The 19338-nt window shown below is 40.3% G+C and overlaps 1 protein-coding gene across 1 annotated transcript in view; it reads right to left on the reverse strand.

The window, feature by feature from the left end:
• The window catches only part of LOC124622162 (E3 ubiquitin-protein ligase SHPRH), a 256731-nt gene that overhangs the window by 134725 nt on the left and 102668 nt on the right, over positions 1-19338 (reverse strand). Inside the window, exons 7-8 of the mRNA XM_047147806.1 lie at positions 15056-15175; positions 1212-1399 (exon numbers count right to left, since the gene is read on the reverse strand). Coding sequence (XP_047003762.1) covers positions 1212-1399; positions 15056-15175 — 308 coding nt within the window. The remainder of the gene's footprint in view (positions 1-1211; positions 1400-15055; positions 15176-19338) is intronic.

The raw sequence follows: 19338 nt of genomic DNA on the forward strand, positions 1-19338 counted from the left end.
GGTTTTCATAGTATAGCTGTAGATTATGCATGTGCATAGGGCATAGAAGGGGAAACACTTAACATTGTATGTTCAAAAATCTATTTTGTAGAATGGTGCCCATAGATGTCAATCATTTAAACATCTAGCCACGTTTGAACTTTTGTTTATGTGAAAACGCCACCCCACATGCAGTGATAGACTGTTATAAGCACATTCCTCTATGTCTCATTGTTAGGTAAGACATTTGAAATAAGACTGTAGCTCAAAACTAATTGTGTGTGAACAAAAAGTAATAAAGAAAGTTTATATGAATGCATGCAGTATGTTCTTTTGGACATGTCCGAAAGAACAGACACCATACATTCACATAACTGATTCACCTCAATGAGCAATGGATCCACAACCTTCAATGGAGATGCACATTTATATTCAACCTCCTGTGGGCATCTAAAATTAGTTAGCATGGAGGACATGGATGGGGACTATGGATAGGTGACTCTAGGTTGGAATGTGAGTCAGCTGGTGAGTGTGACGAGATAGTCTGTATAATTGCATTACAACTGTGTCTGGGTGGCACAGTGGTAATGCAAATCCCTAGTAAGCAGGAGACCCTGGGTTTGAATTGTGATCTGGCACAAATTTTCACATGTCGCTGCTGATTCCGCATATCACCAGTTTCTCCCCCGCCCCCCCCCCCCCTTCCCCTCCCCTCCAACCTTCAATTTACTTAATTAAAAAAAGATATTGCAATTGGTATTCCAACTGGGTATTTTATGCTTTTGTATAACTTTACTATAAGTTAATGACCTTTTAATTGACAAGGAGTGTCCAAAATGTTGTCTGTCTCTGAAGGCACTGAGAAGAGGACAAACTTTCCTTTGCTTAGGTCTGATGCAATATTTAAGGGTACCCATGCCTATTTTTCTGACTTTCACACAAAACTTTCAGCACACTATGCTGAATTTATGCTGCTAGACTCAAACAACATCTTTCCTAACTAGCAATCTACATTCTGTGGCAGTTTATGTGATGTGATGGACTTTGATCTAACTTTATAATGGCATGGAGTATGAAAATTTTTCTTTCAAAAATAAAGCACAGACAGGCTATAAAAAGATACAGAAAGCTAAGAATGAGAGCAATACTCTAACTGAAAAGGAAACTGGGTAATTGTCTTGTAGAAAGTACAATAACTTCAGACTGAATTTCACAAACAGCCAAATACTTGCCTTGCACTGACTTCTGTATAGGGGTTCCCGTTATTGCCCATCGATGAACGGCCAAAAGATGGCGTGCTGTTTCTGCAGTCTTACTCGAGTGAGATTCCACCATCTGGGCTTCATCCAAACATATTCTCCACCATTCGATGCATGTGAGAGGAGATGGCGGAGCATAAAACCGCTTGGCATGCCGCAATCTGCAAAAAGTCCACAGTGTCTAAAAATTACCACAGATGAATATTTTTAAGGATTCGTTAACTTTTGTATCTTTGAGCAATTTTGTGGAACACCATAATTTTCTACTCATTAATGTATTTTCACTGAAGTCCAACTACACTACCAATTTATTTGTGCCAATACGATACATTATACCTAATGGGACAAATAGACGTCACCTGTCTGAAGGTGTACATATGGAAACTGGCTTTAATGACTATGAGGCAGTTATAGAAAGAATGATTAACAAAGTACAATACGCAACTAAAACATGTAGGAAGATCCATATGTTTGGCGAACTGGATACGGGACAGTACTGTCATATTTCAATGAAAACATTGGCTCTGGGTAGTAGATGTGGAAGAACTACAGCTCATGTTTAGAAGAACAGCAGACCAAGCACTCGTTACATATACCATTAGCAGAACAGTTTAAGAAATGCTGAATTAAATGTGTATGGCTGTCAAGGGGGCAATGAGTAAAGTCTTCAGTGACTACCACAGCAAAATGTTATCGAAAGATTTCTTACAAAACTCAAAGAAATTCTGGTCATATACAAAAGCTGTCAGTGGAATCAAAGTTCGCATCCAGACACTCATGAATGTTGTATTGCCTGTAACCTTTTCTCTCTGAACCTACAACTGATATTTGTTTTATAGTTTTTATGATGCTTTACCAGTATGAGTGGTTGGCCTTGTCAAAGGTTCATCCTCCATTGCAACTGGAGGACTGGAATCGAGCCCATGGTCTGTTATTATATGTATCCCAACACATCAATGTCTTAGGGCTTATCCCCGGTCATTACTGCTACAGTTCTCCCCTTGTTACCTGTAATGGTTGTTTGCTGCAGTGTTGGAATCTAGTGTACATATACATTGTGGCTTTCTTCTTTGTTATTAAAACTATTACTATATTTTTGAAATTTACTGGTCTTTTTGAATAAGTGGGCACGGGAACTCTTCTCCACAGTGAGAACTTTCATGTCTGCGCATTTTATTATACGGTCAGTCTCGCACAGCGTGTATTCTGCCACAGAAAACTTGTCCATGTGTCCCAGCCGGTAATGCTGCTTGTATTCACTTACGTTGGTACTGATGGATCGTCCAATCATTCTGACAGAGACTTTTCCTCACATACACAATACGCGGATATAGTCCTGACACTGCTAGAGGGACTTTTTATACCCCGCTGATATGAGACACTGATTGATCTTAAAGATCAGTATGTAAATGATCTTTGTGCCACGTTAGCTCAATATATGGCTGAGTCAGTCTGTCATCCTGCGAATGTATGGCAGGAAGTGACTGTCTTTCTAAACTCTCCGTGAAGAAACTGGAAACTGCTTGGCTAACTGGACTTCACATCCAACTCCTTCCAGCTGATCCAGCCTGATCCACATAAAGGAACTAGTGGTAAGACATGCTCAAAACAGCTTTGTCATGTCACTTGGGAAAATGGAACTGATATGATCCAGAGAGCCACTGAGTGGCACTTACATAAACATTTTGAAAGACAGGTGCTGGACATGGAACCTTGTAAACCGAAGGTGTGGTACAAGCATGTCAACGACACCTTTGTGTGCAGCCACGGTGAGGAATAGCTCTGTGACATCCTCAGACACCTTAACAATCTCCATGCCAACATTAAACTCACTGCAGATGTAAAAAAAGGATCAACAGCCACCTTCTCTAAATGTGCTTGTTAAAAGGAATGGTGAGAACATGGACCACAACATGTACCAAAACCAACACACTCCTGCACAAACTTTCAAATCGTCACCCAAACAATGGATACCCCACTAGTTGCATAAGAAGTGCCACAAACATAACAATGTATGAAGTTACATGCTGGAAGAAGAAATGTCAAGTACATTCTTTCTGCCATACATTTCCAGTGTACAAACTGAATGCACAAACACCTGAAGACTGTCTACAAATAGACTGAGAAGGTCAAAGAATGTCAGATAGGCAGAGCACAAAAGGGACCCACTCGCAATGTCAGGAATATACCACACCTGCGTACATGTGGAAAAGTCTAGGCTAGAATGACTGTATGACCCATCAACATCTGCAGCATTCCATGTTGGCACACATGGACAAATTGGTTGTGGCAGAACATTCTCAGTGTGAGACCAACCACGTAATAAAATTCACAGACACAGAATCTGTCACTATGGAGAAGAGCAATCATGGTCGCTTATTCAGGGAAACCACAGAATTTCACAAACATGGTAATAGTTTTAATAAGAAAGAAGAAAGCCTGAAGGCAACCGGATCTTTGATTCCCATACTGCAGTGGATGATTGTTGCAGGGGGAAAACTACATTGGTAGTGACCAGTGATAAGTACATATGACTTCCAGTCATGAGCTTCAGTCCAGCCCATGCCAGAAATGGAGGACAAATCCACTGGCTGAAGATATACTGTTCAGAAATTGCAGAAGAGCTGGTGCATGATATAGCTGCTTCCACAGGTGGCCCTGTCTCTGGTGGGATAGGACAAGATTACGACAGGACTAGAATGGAATGTGCCAGGTGGGTAAATCGGGTAGATCTCGCATCTGTGTCTTCCACAAGGATACAAGCCCCGTGGCAAGAGGTTGGGTGTGGGAGTCAAATAGGTATGGTCCACAGGGTCACATAGGGGTGGCAGAATATGGCTTTAGGACGGATGGGAAAGACTGTGGATTGGACGTCCCTCATCAGAGACCTGGCGAAGGACACGGTTCACTTGCTCCAGTCTGGGATGGTAGTGGCTGATAAAGGTTGTGCTCCTTTGAAGCTGGTTCTTGGGGATGGTGGGAGGATATGATGTGGGAAACCTGTTTGCAGATTAGACTTCATGACAGTGCCATCTGTCGGGGCCTCGGTGAGACTTTCAGCATACTGGTCAAGGGAAACCTTGTCAGTGCATTGTGACCAGAAATGACAGACATCCTCATCGTGATCCTCCCTGACACTCCTAAAATGGTAGTCTGTTGCCCATCCAATCTCTGCAACATCCTGGTCTGTCTCTATGCTATGCCCACTTCTAACTCCTTGCCACAGGGACTGTACCGCTGTTGGAGGCCCGGTTACAAGACCTATGCAATTCACCCATCCTGCACATTCTATTCTGGTCCTGCCAGTTTTATCCTACCCTACCAGGGGCATTGCCACCCGTAAAAGCAGCTATGTAATGCATAAGCTCTGCTGCAATTTCTGCACAGTATTTTATAAGGGCATGACCACCAATGAACTGTTCTCCAGAATGAATGACTGACAGCAGTGTTGATTACCCAGTGGCAGAACATGATGCTGAGCATGACATGCTCGAGTTCAGTGGTTGTTTCACAACCTGTGCCATCTGGATACCTCCCCCCAGCACCCAGCTTTCCTGAACTACGTAGACTGACGTTATCCTTGCAACAACCCCTCCCTCTCACACCGCTGTCCTCACACCTGCTACCTCCCTCCGAGCCATCAGCTACCCTTCCCTAATCCTTCCCATTTCTTCCTGCCTCTTCTCTCCCTCTGTCTTTACTACCTGACTCAACCTCTAACCCCAGCCTAGGCTACCACACTGCACCTATGTGTGTGTACTCTAGCTCACCCGGGGACTCATCTAAAAGCTATCAAAGCTTTCATTCTTTTTGTTTGTCGATGACTTGGCACTTTTATTATTCATTGAGTTGATCCCTTTACTGCTAAATTAGTCAGAAAGGGTATATGCTATGAGCACAACATCGAGTCACAACAGGAATCAGTCAACTTATACGAATGCCCGAGTGTAACGATTTATAGGGATACACAATGGAACTATCACATAGGTAAGGTACGTGGCAGACTTCGGTTCATTGGCAGGGTACTGGAAAAATTTAGCCAGTCTACAAAGGACATTACTTACAAAACGCCTTTACATTCCATCTACGAATATTGCTAATATGTTGAGTTCCATATGAAATGTATCTAACAGAGAACATTTAATGTATACAAATAGTGGTGGCTCGAATAGGTCACAAGTTTGTTTGACTCGCAGGAGAGTGTTACAGAAATTTTGAAAAGTCTATATTAGTAGGTCCTTGAAGATATATGCCAACTGTACCGCAAAAGCGTACTTAGGAAGATTTGGGACCCACCATTAAATGAAGACTTTAGAGAAATTCTTGATCCTTCTTCGTATCCCTCCCATACAAACCACAAAGACAAGATTAAACTAATTACAGCATGCACAGCAGTCAGTCTTTGCATACTCCTTACACAAATGGAACACTAAGAAAACCTAACACCTGGCACTGTGTCGATTACGCTGTCATGCAATTCAAAGTGGTTGCAGAGATTTTATGTAGTCGTAAATGTAAAAATTTGGTGGTATGCCCACAATGCAATAACTTTTCAAAATCATGTTACTATAGATCTTATCACATGGCCCTAAATAATTTATGTAGTATGTGTACGAGGGTTGGAACTTTAATAGTGGCAACTATTTATTTACAGCTCGTACAAAATAGACACGAGTTTCAAAGTTTTACTGACCTTCACAGTAGTCACCAGCATTGTGTACAAGTCATTGCCAGCAATGTGGAAGTCGTAGGATACTCTTAGCAGTGCCAGTTGTGTTGACAGTTTGAGTGGCGCAGTCTACTGCCCGACGAATTTGTAGCAGTTCTGAAGCGAATGCCGTGAAGTGTTTCCTTCAGTTTAGAAGTCGAGTTGAACTCACGAGGACTTAAGTCAGGGGAATGCAGTAAGTGGTATAGCATTTATCAGCCCCATCAGTCAAACAAATCATTAACAGCTTGCACTGTATGTGCTTGAGCATTGTCCTGCAAAATGATGGCCAGGTCCTGCAGAAAGTGTCATCACTTCTGTCTCTAAGCTGATCGTAGGTTGTGTTCCAAAAATGGACAACACAGAGACAAAAGCGATGACACTTTCTGCAGGACCTGACCATCATTTTGCAGAACAATGCTCAAACATATACAGTGCAAGCTGTTACTGATTTGTTTGATTGATGGGACTGCTAAGTGCTATACCACCTACTGCACTCCCCTGACTTAAGCCCTCATAAGTTCAAATCGATTTCTAAACCGAAGAAAACACTTCATGGCATTCACTTCAGAACTGCTACAAATTCGTCGGGCAATAGACCGCGCCGCTCAAACTGTCAACACAACTGGCACTGCTAAGAGTATCCTACGACTTCCACATTGCTGGCAATGGGTTATACGCAATGCTGGTGACTACTCTGAAGGTCAGTAAAACTTTGAAACATGTATTTATTTTGTATGAGCTGTAAATAAATAGTTGCCACTACTGAAGTTCCAACCCTCGTATTAAACATTTAAAAAACATGCAGTAATGGGGAATTCCAGAATGGAATGTGTGCATTTTATGTATAAGGGGACAGAAAAATAGTGAAGGCACTGATGTATCCAAAACCTAACAATTTTCTACTTTTTCTTGTAGGTATGTTGTTTGCTCAGCAGTCATAAAACAAGCATTTCAGATAAAAATTACAAAAGAATCAATGATTTGTTAGGAATCATAAGGCCAGTTGGTGATAACAAGCTTGGCTGTGAACTTGGCAAAGATTTGAACTACGTGTCTCAATCTGGAAACCACACACTTGAAAAACTACTTATTTCAGCAGCATATCTTTTGTCATCATCTGTGTCACAAAATGACTACTACTTTAATTTTTTAGTACATCAGAATTAACAGACTATGAATAATATTTTGCAGTCAAATATAGGTTACATGGAAGTTTACAGTCCTCTCTTAACTAAGTAGTATCAATAAAAATTTCATCCAGAAGTAATTATGGCATTCCGTCATTGCTCCACAATTTGCTTGTAGGAAACAAAATTAGTAAGCCATAAGATTCAACTTATTAAAGAGAACTTCATTTCTAAATAACGTATTATGATATTCAATTTCACATGGATTTTTCCTCTAAATTAATGTCATAACCTTTCCAGTTATTTTTATATTTATAATATTTTTCAATGTCAATTGAACAGCCAGCCACTGTCATTTCTGCAAACTATTTAAAATAATTCAGTAATTCAGTAATCCAAGCTACAGTTTTACTTGAGTAAACATAAATAAAGAGAAATGATATGGATATAATAGAGGGAAACATTCCACGTGGGAAAAATATATCTAAAAACAAAGATGATGTGACTTACCAAACGAAAGTGCTGGCAGGTCGATAGACACACAAACAAACACAAACATACACACAAAATTCAAGCTTTCGCAACCAACGCAATGGATATGTGCGTGTGTGCGAGTGTATACCTGTCCTTTTTTCCCCCTAAGGTAAGTCTTTCCGCTCCCGGGATTGGAATGACTCCTTACCCTCTCCCTTAAAACCCACTTCCTTTCGTCTTCCCCTCTCCTTCCCTCTTTCCTGATGAGGCAACAGTTTGTTGCGAAAGCTTGAATTTTGTGTGTATGTTTGTCTTTGTTTGTGTGTCTATCGACCTGCCAGCGCTTTTGTTCGGTAAGTCACCTCATCTTTGTTTTTATATATAATTTTTCCCACGTGGAATGTTTCCTTCCATTATATAGAAATATATATTAAGCTGAACAGAGACAATTATGAGACATGTGAAAAGTTCCAGTACCTGGGAGTGCTGGTTATGGAGGATAACGAGAAAAAATAAAATTTAGAATTGCTGCAGGAAATAGAGCTTACTGGGACTTGATCAAGACCCTTCAGTCACATAGCCTGAATAGAAAATTGAAGGTGACGGTCTATCGAACAGTCATAAGAACTGTGGTAATGTATGGCTCAGGAACGGCTCAGAAGACGGGAGAGGAAAATGTTAAGAAAGATTTTTGGAGCCATGTGAGGCGGGGCAATGGAGGATAAGGAGAAACAAGGAACTGGAAGAACTGCGTAGAAATCCTGACTTGGTGACTGAAATTTAGTGTAACAGATTGAGATGGGTGGGACATGTAGAGTGAATTTCGGACAATTGAGTTGTCAAAAAGGTTTACACAGGAAATCCAGGTGGCAAAAGGAGCAAAGGGAGACCCCAGAAATGATGGCTGGAGGATGTGGAAAATGATTTGAGAAATACTGAGTCAAAAGATGGAGGAAATGAGCAGAAAATCATCAGGATTGGGCTGTGATCATCAGAGAGGCCACGGCCCTACATGGGCTGTAGCGTCAAGGATTAAGTACGTAATTCAACATAAATAAAATTTATATTTCACTGGAATTTTATTTTACTCTACAGTAAAAGGTATTACAGTGTCCTCAAAAATGCCTTATTAATAATACACTTTATATAAAATGTACAAAGGAACAAAAATCAGATAAATGCTGAACAGAATAGAAACTATCTTATTCATCAGTTCTAGATGGATCTGATAATACAAAAAGAAAAATAGTAGAGGTTAGGTGGCAAGAGGTGGTTACATGGCACGCAGTAACACAACTTTTACTGAAAGTAGTATAATAAATTAGTGTAGAGAAAATGCTGAGACTGTAATGAAAATAAAGTAATAACTTAAAAATCAAAAAAACACAAGTGGAACAATTTAATTATGTGTTAAAATGAAGGTGAGATGGGATTAAAACCAGAGGTTAGAGGTGCCAGATAAGTGACAAATTCATGTGCTTTTAATAGTTGTTGTTGTTGTGGTCTTCAGTCCTGAGACTGGTTTGATGCAGCTCTCCATGCTACTCTATCCTGTGCAAGCTTCTTCATCTCCCAGTACCTACTGCAATCTACATCCTTCTGAATCTGCTTAGTGTATTCATCTCTTGGTCTCCCTCTACGATTTTTACCCTCCACGCTGCCCTCCAATACTAAATTGGTGATCCCTTGATGCCTCAGAACATGTCCTACCAACCGATCCCGTCTTCTGGTCAAGTTGTGCCACAAACTTCTCTTCTACCCAATCCTATTCAATTCTTCCTCATTAGTTATGTGATCTACCCATCTAATCTTCAGCATTCTTCTGTAGCACCACATTTCAAATGCTTCTATTCTCTTCTTGTCCAAACTATTTATCGTCCATGTTTCACTTCCATACATGGCTACACTCCATACAAATGCTTTCAGAAATGACTTCCTGACACTTAAATCCATACTTGATGTTAACAAATTTTTCTTCTTCAGAAAAGCTTTCCTTGCCATTGCCAGTCTACATTTTATATCCTCTCTACTTCGACCATCATCAGTTATTTTGCTCCCCAAATAGCAAAACTCCTTTACTACTTTAAGTGTCTCATTTCCTAATCTAATTCCCTCAGCATCACCCGACTTAATTCGACTACATTCCATTATCTTCGTTTTGCTTTTGTTGATGTTCATCTTATATCCTCCTTTCAAGACACTGTCCATTCCATTCAACTGCTCTTCCAAGTCCTTTGCTGTCTCTGACAGAATCACAATGTCATCAGCGAACCTCAAAGTTTTTATTTCTTCTCCATGGATTTTAATACCTACTCCGAATTTTTCTTTTGTTTCCTTTACTGCTTGCTCAATATACAGATTGAACAACATCGGGGAGAGGCTACAACCCTGTCTTACTCCCTTCCCAACCACTGCTTCCCTTTCATACCCCTCGACTCTTATAACTGCCATCTGGTTTCTGTACAAATTGTAAATAGCCTTTCGCTCCCTGTATTTTACCCCTGCCACCTTTAGAATTTGAAAGAGAGTATTCCAGTCAACATTGTCAAAAGCTTTCTCTAAGTCTACAAATGCTAGAAACGTAGGTTTGCCTTTCCTTAATCTTTCTTCTAAGATAAGTCATAAGGTCAGTATTGCCTCACGTGTTCCAGTGTTTCTACGGAATCCAAACTGATCTTCCCCGAGGTTGGCTTCTACTAGTTTTTCCATTCGTCTGTACAGAATTCGTGTTAGTATTTTGCAGCTGTGACTTATTAACCTGATAGTTCGGTAATTTTCACATCTGTCAACACCTGCTTTCTTTGGGATTGGAATTATTATATTCTTCTTGAAGTCTGAGGGTATTTCGCCTGTTTCATACATCTTGCTCACCAGATGGTAGAGTTTTGTCAGGACTGGCTCTCCCAAGGCCGTCAGTAGTTCCAATGGAATGTTGTCTACTCCCGGGGCCTAGTTTCGACTCAGGTCTTTCAGTGCCCTGTCAAACTCTTCACGCAGTATCGTATCTCCCATTTCATCTTCATCTACATCCTCTTCCATTTCCATAATATTGTCCTCAAGCACATCGCCCTTGTATAGACCCTCTATATACTCCTTCCACCTTTCTGCTTTCCCTTCTTTGCTTAGAACTGGGTTTCCATCTAAGCTCTTGATGTTCATACATGTGGTCCTCTTATCTCCAAAGGTCTCTTTAATTTTCCTGTAGGCAGTATCTATCTTACCCCTAGTGAGATAAGCCTCTACATCCTTACATTTGTCCTCTAGCCATCCCTGCTTAGCCATTTTGCACTTCCTGTCGATCTCATTTTTGAGACGTTTGTATTCCTTTTTGCTTGCTTCATTTACTGCATTTTTATATTTTCTCCTTTCATCAATTAAATTCAATATTTCTTCTGTTACCCAAGGATTTCTACTAACCCTCGTCTTTTTACCTACTTGATCCTCTGCTGCCTTCACTACTTCATCCCTCAAAGCTATCCATTCTTCTTCTACTGTATTTCTTTCCCCCATTCCTGTCAATTGCTCCCTTATGCTCTCCCAGAAACTCTGTACAACCTCTGGTTCTTTCAGTTTTTCCAGGTCCCATCTCCTTAAATTCCCACCTTTTTGCAGTTTCTTCAGTTTTAATCTACAGGTCATAACCAACAGATTGTGGTCAGAGTCCACATCTGCCCCTGGAAATGTCTTACAATTTAAAACCTGGTTCCTAAATCGCTGTCTTACCATTATATAATCTATCTGATACCTTTTAGTATCTCCAGGGTTCTTCCATGTATACAACCTTCTTTCATGATTCTTAAACCAAGTGTTAGCTATGATTATGTTGTGCTCTATGCAAAATTCTAGCAGGCGACTTCCTCTTTCATTTCTCAGCCCCAATCCATATTCACCGACTATGTTTCCTTCTCTCCCTTTTCCTACACTCGAATTCCAGTCACCCATGACTATTAAATTTTCGTCTCCCTTCACTATCTGAATAATTTCTTTTATTTCATCATACATTTCTTCAATTTCTTCGTCATCTGCGGAGCTAGTTGGCATATAAACTTGTACTACTGTAGCATGTGTGGGTTTCGTATCTATCTTGGCCACAATAATGCGTTCACTGTGCTGTTTGTAGTAGCTTACCCGCATTCCTATTTTCCTATTCATTATTAAACCTACTCCTGCATTACCCCTATTTGATTTTGTGTTTATAACCCTGTAGTCACCTGACCATTAGTCTTGTTCCTCCTGCCACCGAACTTCACTAATGCCCACTATATCTAACTTCAACCTATCCATTTCCCTTTTTAAATTTTCTAACCTACCTGCTCGATTAAGGGATCTGACATTCCACGCTCTGATCCGTAGAAAGCCAGTTTTCTTTCTCCTGCTAACGACATCCTCTTGAGTAGTCCCCGCCCGGAGATCCGAATACCTCCGGAATATTTTACCCAAGAGGACGCCATCATCATTTAACCATACAGTAAAGCTGCATGCCCTCGGGAAAAATTACGGCTGTAGTTTCCCCTTGCTTTCAGCAGTTCGCAGTACCAGCACAGCAAGGCCGTTTTGGTTATTGTTACAAGGCCAGATCAGTCAATCATCCAGACTGTTGCCCTTGCAACTACTGAAAAGGCTGCTGCCCCTCTTCAGGAACCACACATTTGTCTGGCCTCTCAACAGATACCCCTCCGTTGTGGTTGCACCTACGGTACGGCTATCTGTATCGCTGAGGCACGCAAGCCTCCCCACCAACGCCAAGGTCCAAGGTAGTTAATGCGTCTTATTTTTGTGAAGGCTGTTTACACAATGAACATTCCACTATGCAGGGAGAACATGTACTATTTTGTTGCACATGCTCACCTGGATAGCCAAGTGTATAAAAGCATTGCTCACGAACAGTATGTTTATCGTTTCTTTTCTGGCCTGGTCTGGCAGACAGCTTTAATTTGTGAGGGAATTCAAATTTATGGAATAATGTAACTTGGACATAATGAACTTTGGAAAAGTCTAGAGCATAAATTGACATGGTATTAACAGTAAAAATTTACTTAAGATGATGGAAGGAGTAAAGGTAATCCCTCTACATCTACATCCATACTCCGCAAGCCACCTGATGGTGTGTGGTGGAGGGTACCTTGAGTACCTCTTATAGGTTCTCCCTTGTATTCCAGTCTCACATTGTTCGTGGAAAGAAAAATTGTCAGTATGCCTCTGTGTGGGCTCTAATCTCTCTGATTTTATCATGGTCTCTTTGTGAGATATACCTAGGAGGGAGCAATACACTGCTTGACTTCTCGGTGAAGGTAGGTTCTCGAAACTTCAACAAAAGCCTGTACCGAGCTACTGATTTCAGGAGCTGCATAGTCAGTGGGTACATGAATGAAACTGAAGAAGTTGGTAAGCTTTGTGGTGGTGTTCCTCTTTCATATGGATATCTGAAGCCTTCACAATCTCCCAACCATCTCCACTCTTCTGGCACCTGAATCTTTAACCGTCACCATTGATTCACTTCTGTAAACACAGACATCCCCCCTGCACACTGCCTCATGGATGTCAAATGCTAGATCTCCTAATGGCTTAATGACCTCATTCGCAATACGACTCCTGATCTGCATCCTTACCCTCAATTTTTTCTCTTTTGTGTGAAAGATATACAAAGAAATCTGCAGCACAGCTATGGGTACCAACATTGGACCCTCCTGTGCTAACCTGTTTATGGGCATCTAGAGGATACCAGTACCCCAAACCCCTAGGCCAGTTCACATTTGTCAACAACACCTTCGTGATCGGCAGCTGTGGCAGAGGCACTCTATCATCATTTCTCAGAAATCTCAACATGTCCTCTCCCACTTGCTTCACCTACAGCTCCTCAGCATACCACATTCCTGTACACCTCTGTGACTGCTCAGAAATGTCTATTTCCATACCAAACAACAAGTCATCTAAATTTTAAAGCTGCCATCTATTTCAAACAAGAAATCTCTTCTGTATAATCTGGCTACTCACAAATTGTGCATTTGTAGTGACAAGCAATCCCATATTCAGTGTGCTGAAAGGGATACTGATGTCTTCACATACAGGCATTACCCCCGAACTTAGTTCACAAACAGGTCTCCCGTGTTGTATCTGCATGTGCCCCCAACTCTCTGACCATCCTTGCAAAGAAGCACCCTCCTCGTTATAAAATATTACTGAGACAACTTAACTGCATTCTTTACCACTGCTCCAATTATTTACCATTGTGTCTGAAATAAGGAACAATGTATCCACAACCCTTTTCACCTCTTCTGAAAAAGTATTCTTTGCATACACTGTTGACACAATATTCCAGCCCATCCTTATGCCACAGCTACCACTGACCCCTCACCACATGGGTCACAACCCCGCGCAAGATGCAGGTGCAAAACTTGTCCCGTCTACCCACCTGGAACATCCTACTCCTGTCCCCTCACAAGGATATCCTATCCTATGCTATCAGAGAATGGGCCACCTGCGAAAGGAGTAATGCCACATCCACTCTGTCATAACTACTGCACAGCTTTGATCACAAGCAGAGCCATGTCTCCAGTGGCTGAACATGCTGCTGATCAGCATGCTCAACTTTGGAGGCTGCTTCACGACCTCTGCCACCTGGATTCTTGCTGCTGACACTGGCTTCCCTGTATTGTATAGATGGGGACTGTCCTTACAACACGAACTTCAGTCTTATAATCCTCCTCACAGCGACCTCTGCCCCTCTCCCCTTCTCACATATCCCTTCCAACACTGTGTTCATTAAATAGTTGTGCCCTACTCTCTGCAGACTCATACTTCCTCTGTTCCACTTTTCCCTTCCGGTCGTCTCCTTCAGGCCACTGTGTGTCATGCACGACTCCTCCTGACACGAGGGTGTGCTCACTGCTGCCATACTTTTTCCCCATGTGTTTGCTGCTTCTCCCTCCCAGCTGTCAGCCGCCCTTCCCTTCCATCATCCCTGCCTCTTTTTCCACCTGAGTCAATCCCTCACACCAGTTGAGCTGGACAATATATGCTGGTTGAGACAAATTAGCTGTGCAGGTGTACATGTACTCATACTCTGTATTAGTCAGGTTCAAAAGCTTGGCATTTTTAGTCTTATCTATGCACCTATGGTCATTTGATGTCTCAATTAAATGGTGAGGTGCTACCTCTAACCCTTCCATTTCCACTGATGAGTTTCCATTTGTATATTTATTTTAGTCCTCAGTATTGAGATACTTCCATGATGAGGTACTATCTAAGTTTTTTTTCCAGAAAAAGGTTTGACCAATATATAGAGGAATAGGCATTCACATTATGTGACATAACCCACAGAATACTTAAAATACAGTAGAGTGTCAGGTTTAAATCTTGTTGACTCCTGATATGTTCTTTGTTTTAGCAAGTGTAAAGGAGAGAGATCTTTTGAGCAGCTTATAAATATATATGTTTAATTTCTCTACACCAATATGAGAATGATGAACATGTGTTGCAAATAAATACTGATGAATAATATCTACCTGGCTGAGTCATTATTCATTTCCACATAGACAAGTTCACGCCTCAAAGTTTCATATGTTGTCAAAACAACTTTACTCCGGGCTAAAATGTATGGCTGGACAAATCCCTTGGTAACTCCTCTGTAAAAAAACACCACACAAAATTAGTTGGAATTGTACAAGTGAACCACTACAATACACTTAATAGAAAGATGTAAAATGGTCCACCCAATGACAAAAAAAATATATCAAAATTGGCTATGAAATAACTTACTGTGTTGGTAGTAAGTTTGTACCATAAACCTCCAGTAACACAAACAGAATATTATTTTATACAAATTCAGAACCAATTTATTAATTGTTATTACAAATAAGGCACTGGTATACAAAGAGTAAAGTGGATGAGGAGGTGGATGGGGGAACGGTGTGGAGAGCCAGAGAGAGAGAGAGAGAGAGAGAGAGAGAGAGAGAGAGAGAGAGAGATATGAAAGTGCATAATAGACAACAACAGAATAACAGATAATGTGACATAATGTAAAATGGAGAAGAACATAATTAGCAAAATTAATACTGATTGTAATGGTTTCATGATTCCACCATAGAAAAAAAAAAAAAATAAAAAAAAAAGGAAAACACTAACTACTATCACCAACTTTTCTTCCATATAATAGCTGCTTCCTCTCCAAGCATTTCAAATGCACTGCCACATACATCTTGCGTTCACTGTATGCTCAAAATTGTACATCTCTGAAAGTTCTTCGCCAATTGCTTTGAAATTTGACACAACATTGCATTTGAATATGAGCATGTTTTTATAGACCTACCAAAGCACAGATGTTAACAAAAACCTCATGTTCGTTTGTTCAAAATCATATCTCTGGAAGTTCTTCACCAACTGCTTTCAAATGTTGACACCCAAATATTTGACTCTGCGTAAAACAAAAGTCAAAAACTTGTGTTCTTCTCAGTTTGTGGCTGATTGCAGTTATCAGTCATTTCCAGACATGTTTGACAAATCCTGACTCAAGACGCAAAGCTAGCATTCAAAAAACGGCTCCATAAGCCATATTAAACAACGCACTGAAGGAGGCTCGGCTGAAGTTTGTGGAAGAATATATTGTGTCATGGATCATAGAATGGAACAAAGTAATTGTCAGTGATGGGAAGAGGTTTAATTTGGATGGGCCAGATTGTTTTCAGTACTACTGGCATGATCTCTGCACAAGAGAACTAGTTCAGACATGTAGAAACTTCGGTGGTGGCCAAATTTCCAGCCCTGAAGTTCTCGTTTCTTTAATTCCTTAAGTACCATCAATGCTAACAGAAAGATGAGAACGTATTTTGTTTTGTTTTGGTGTAAACTGTGAGGGAAAAAGAGTGTGCAATGACAAATACGTACATAAATATGTTTTATCCACAAATAACCATCTGCCTTTACACTAATTTCCACCGCTGTACTTACTTAGTATCTCAGGTTCAGAGACAGAAATATAGATAGAGATACTTTGTCATCCACAACAGGTTCTCTTGATGCAATAATTTACGAACAGCTGTATGTATTGTAGAAATTTATTTTATAAACTTCTTATGTGCTACCAGTTTCAGCATTACATTGATGCCATCTTCAGGCCCCACACGTCATAGTTGTAAAATCACTATACACGGAATGAGCCATATAACTGGATCCGTGAATCAAATCGCTATGCAACAGCTCTTGGTGGCCAGGTGACACATACGGCTGTTGGTAAATTATTGCATCAAGAAATACATCCCAGCTGTTGTCCCACAGTCCATAATGGATCAACAAAGACAATAGGCTCTGGTGCGAATGATGAATCAGGTGGTGCCTCAGGGTTAGATCGACGGTGACAGGCCTGTCATCTCATCTTCATTCCTCAGCTGACATACAATGGTGTCTTCTTTAAATTTCGTCTTAATATCCACTCCATTGTAGGAAGTGTAGCACATGGCTTACAGGTGTTTTGTCATCCACTAGAATATCTGATAGATGAGGTCTTAGGTTAATTTGCCCTCACAGGTCTCGGATTGTCGTGTAATCTTTGAGGGTGTGGTCAATGATTAACATTCATTCACAGATGGATTCTGAGGCTTATTACCACCACAGCAAAAATTCATGACCTTTTTTTGGTACGTCCAGCGTTCTGAAACTGTATAACACAATACATTCCCTCTTCAAGCTTTGTAGTGAAGCCTGCTACACCTTGGTGGTGTGTGGTTAATTTATTGGATCATATACTGTCTCACCATTTCCTCTCCCATTTCTTCAGGATGTCGCACTGAATGTGTGTCCTTAAGTCGGTACTTGGAATAACTTGTACGAGTTCTCCATCAGTGAATGTTAGATAACCCCTATACACACTATGAAACAATGGAAAAACGTTAACCTCAGCAGCAATAGTTTTATCTGTGAATGTATGAAGACACTGTATTTTTCAAATGGTGAATTTGGGGAAAAATCTCATCTTATTATCAGGTAAATACAGTAAACAAAGATGATATAATGCCGGTGTGACTGTATGTTCCATTGCAGCTACAATGCCATTCGCTGGAATTCCAAAAAGTGTGGTACTTAAAACTGATCCCTGTAGGACTCTATTATCTTGCATATATTGGTTGCTAATGGTCATGCCCAACCTACCCTAAATAATCCAAGTGATAAAAAAAATTGTGTGAAGACAGGTAAATTTCCCCAAAAACACCGCTCATGCAGAGTTGATAAAATGTGATCCTACCACATTGTATCATATCACTTGTGTAAATCAAAAAATATTGTGACTGTGTGTTGGTGGTGCACAAAGGCCTCTCTATCTACAAATTCCAATCGTATAAGACGATTAGTCATATTTCAAGATCTTCGGAATCTCCATTAGAATCAGAAAAGGACATTTCCAGATTCCAGGCACCAAAAAAGCCCTGCATTAACCATCCTTTCTAACAATATATCCAAGTTACTTGTTAGATTCATGAGCCTGTAGTTATTTCTATTTTTTGGGTCTCGTTCTGGTTTCAGTATTGTTAAAATTTTTTAGAACAGTTTTTGCTATTTTGCACCAAGATATTTTAGCGTTTGACTATGGACATTTTGTGGTCCTGGGGACATATCCCTATACTGTTTTAAAACATTATTTAGTTCTCAGACTGCAAAGAGTTTATTATAGATCTGATAAGATGAAAGACACGGTATTACATTTTGTGAAAAGGCAATGGTGAGCGTAAGTAGGATGGTAATTTTTAGAGGCGACATTTCTGCATAATATATTGATAAAAATTCTGCAATGTCATGGAAACTGGTATTAATTTCTCGTTCGTCAAGGATTCCCTGCATTCCATTAGTGACCTGAAATCCACTAATCCACCACAATTTGGACCACACTTGTGAAACTGTGGTTTATACCATCATTGATGAAACAGAGTTCCTAACACTCTTCATTTTCTTGTTTCATCAAGTAAAATGCTTTTGCTCTTGATCTTTTGAATAAAATAAAATTTTCACTGGTGGCATTTGCAATCTCACTGCACCTTCACAGAAAAGATATCCACCTACGAGGACCTAAAGAGAATGGTGTTGTTGTGTTAACAGCTTGTATGATGATTTCTGTTGTGTCTTGTGCTACTACATCAACCGTCTTCTCTGTATTTATTGTTATTATTTATTGTTATCTGTACTTGAGCAGTTAAATCATTCCAATTGGCTCTTTGCAGCAGCCAACATAATAAACAATCAGTGTGGTGTAAATTTAAGATGGTTGCAGTCATTGCGTAGTGGCCAGTATCGGAAAGGCAATCAAAAATGAACCCTTGGACCACAGGTGCAAAGTTAGGACTCCAGATTGTCAAATCTACTGCACAGTATGAGCCATAGGAGATGTTTAAATACGATCAGGCTTGTGAATTTACTAGGCAGATATCAAAGTGTGTGAATAATCTCTCTAGCAGATGCTCTCACAAGTCATCGTCTTGCTGCCCCATATGTGATGGTGTGCACTGAAATCTCCAAATGAAATGAAAGGCAGGGTAATTGTTTAATTATGTCTTCCATTTCTCTGTAAGTAATATCTCGGTCATGGGGAATGTAGGTATTACATACTGTTGTTGTTATGCTCAATTGTACTCTAATGTCTTTTGTTTTGAGTGCACTGTTCATAGTTATTTGTCCAGTGAAGGTGTTCGATTTGACTATTGTGCTCATATTTGTTTCATGTTTATCCCTTTTTTGCCGATATATGTTTCATCCTCTATGAGTAGGAAAATGATCTTCCAAAAATCTTTATTCTTGTATTGTT

Source organism: Schistocerca americana, chromosome 7, assembly GCF_021461395.2.
Source record: "Schistocerca americana isolate TAMUIC-IGC-003095 chromosome 7, iqSchAmer2.1, whole genome shotgun sequence".
Lineage (NCBI taxonomy): Eukaryota > Metazoa > Arthropoda > Insecta > Orthoptera > Acrididae > Schistocerca > Schistocerca americana.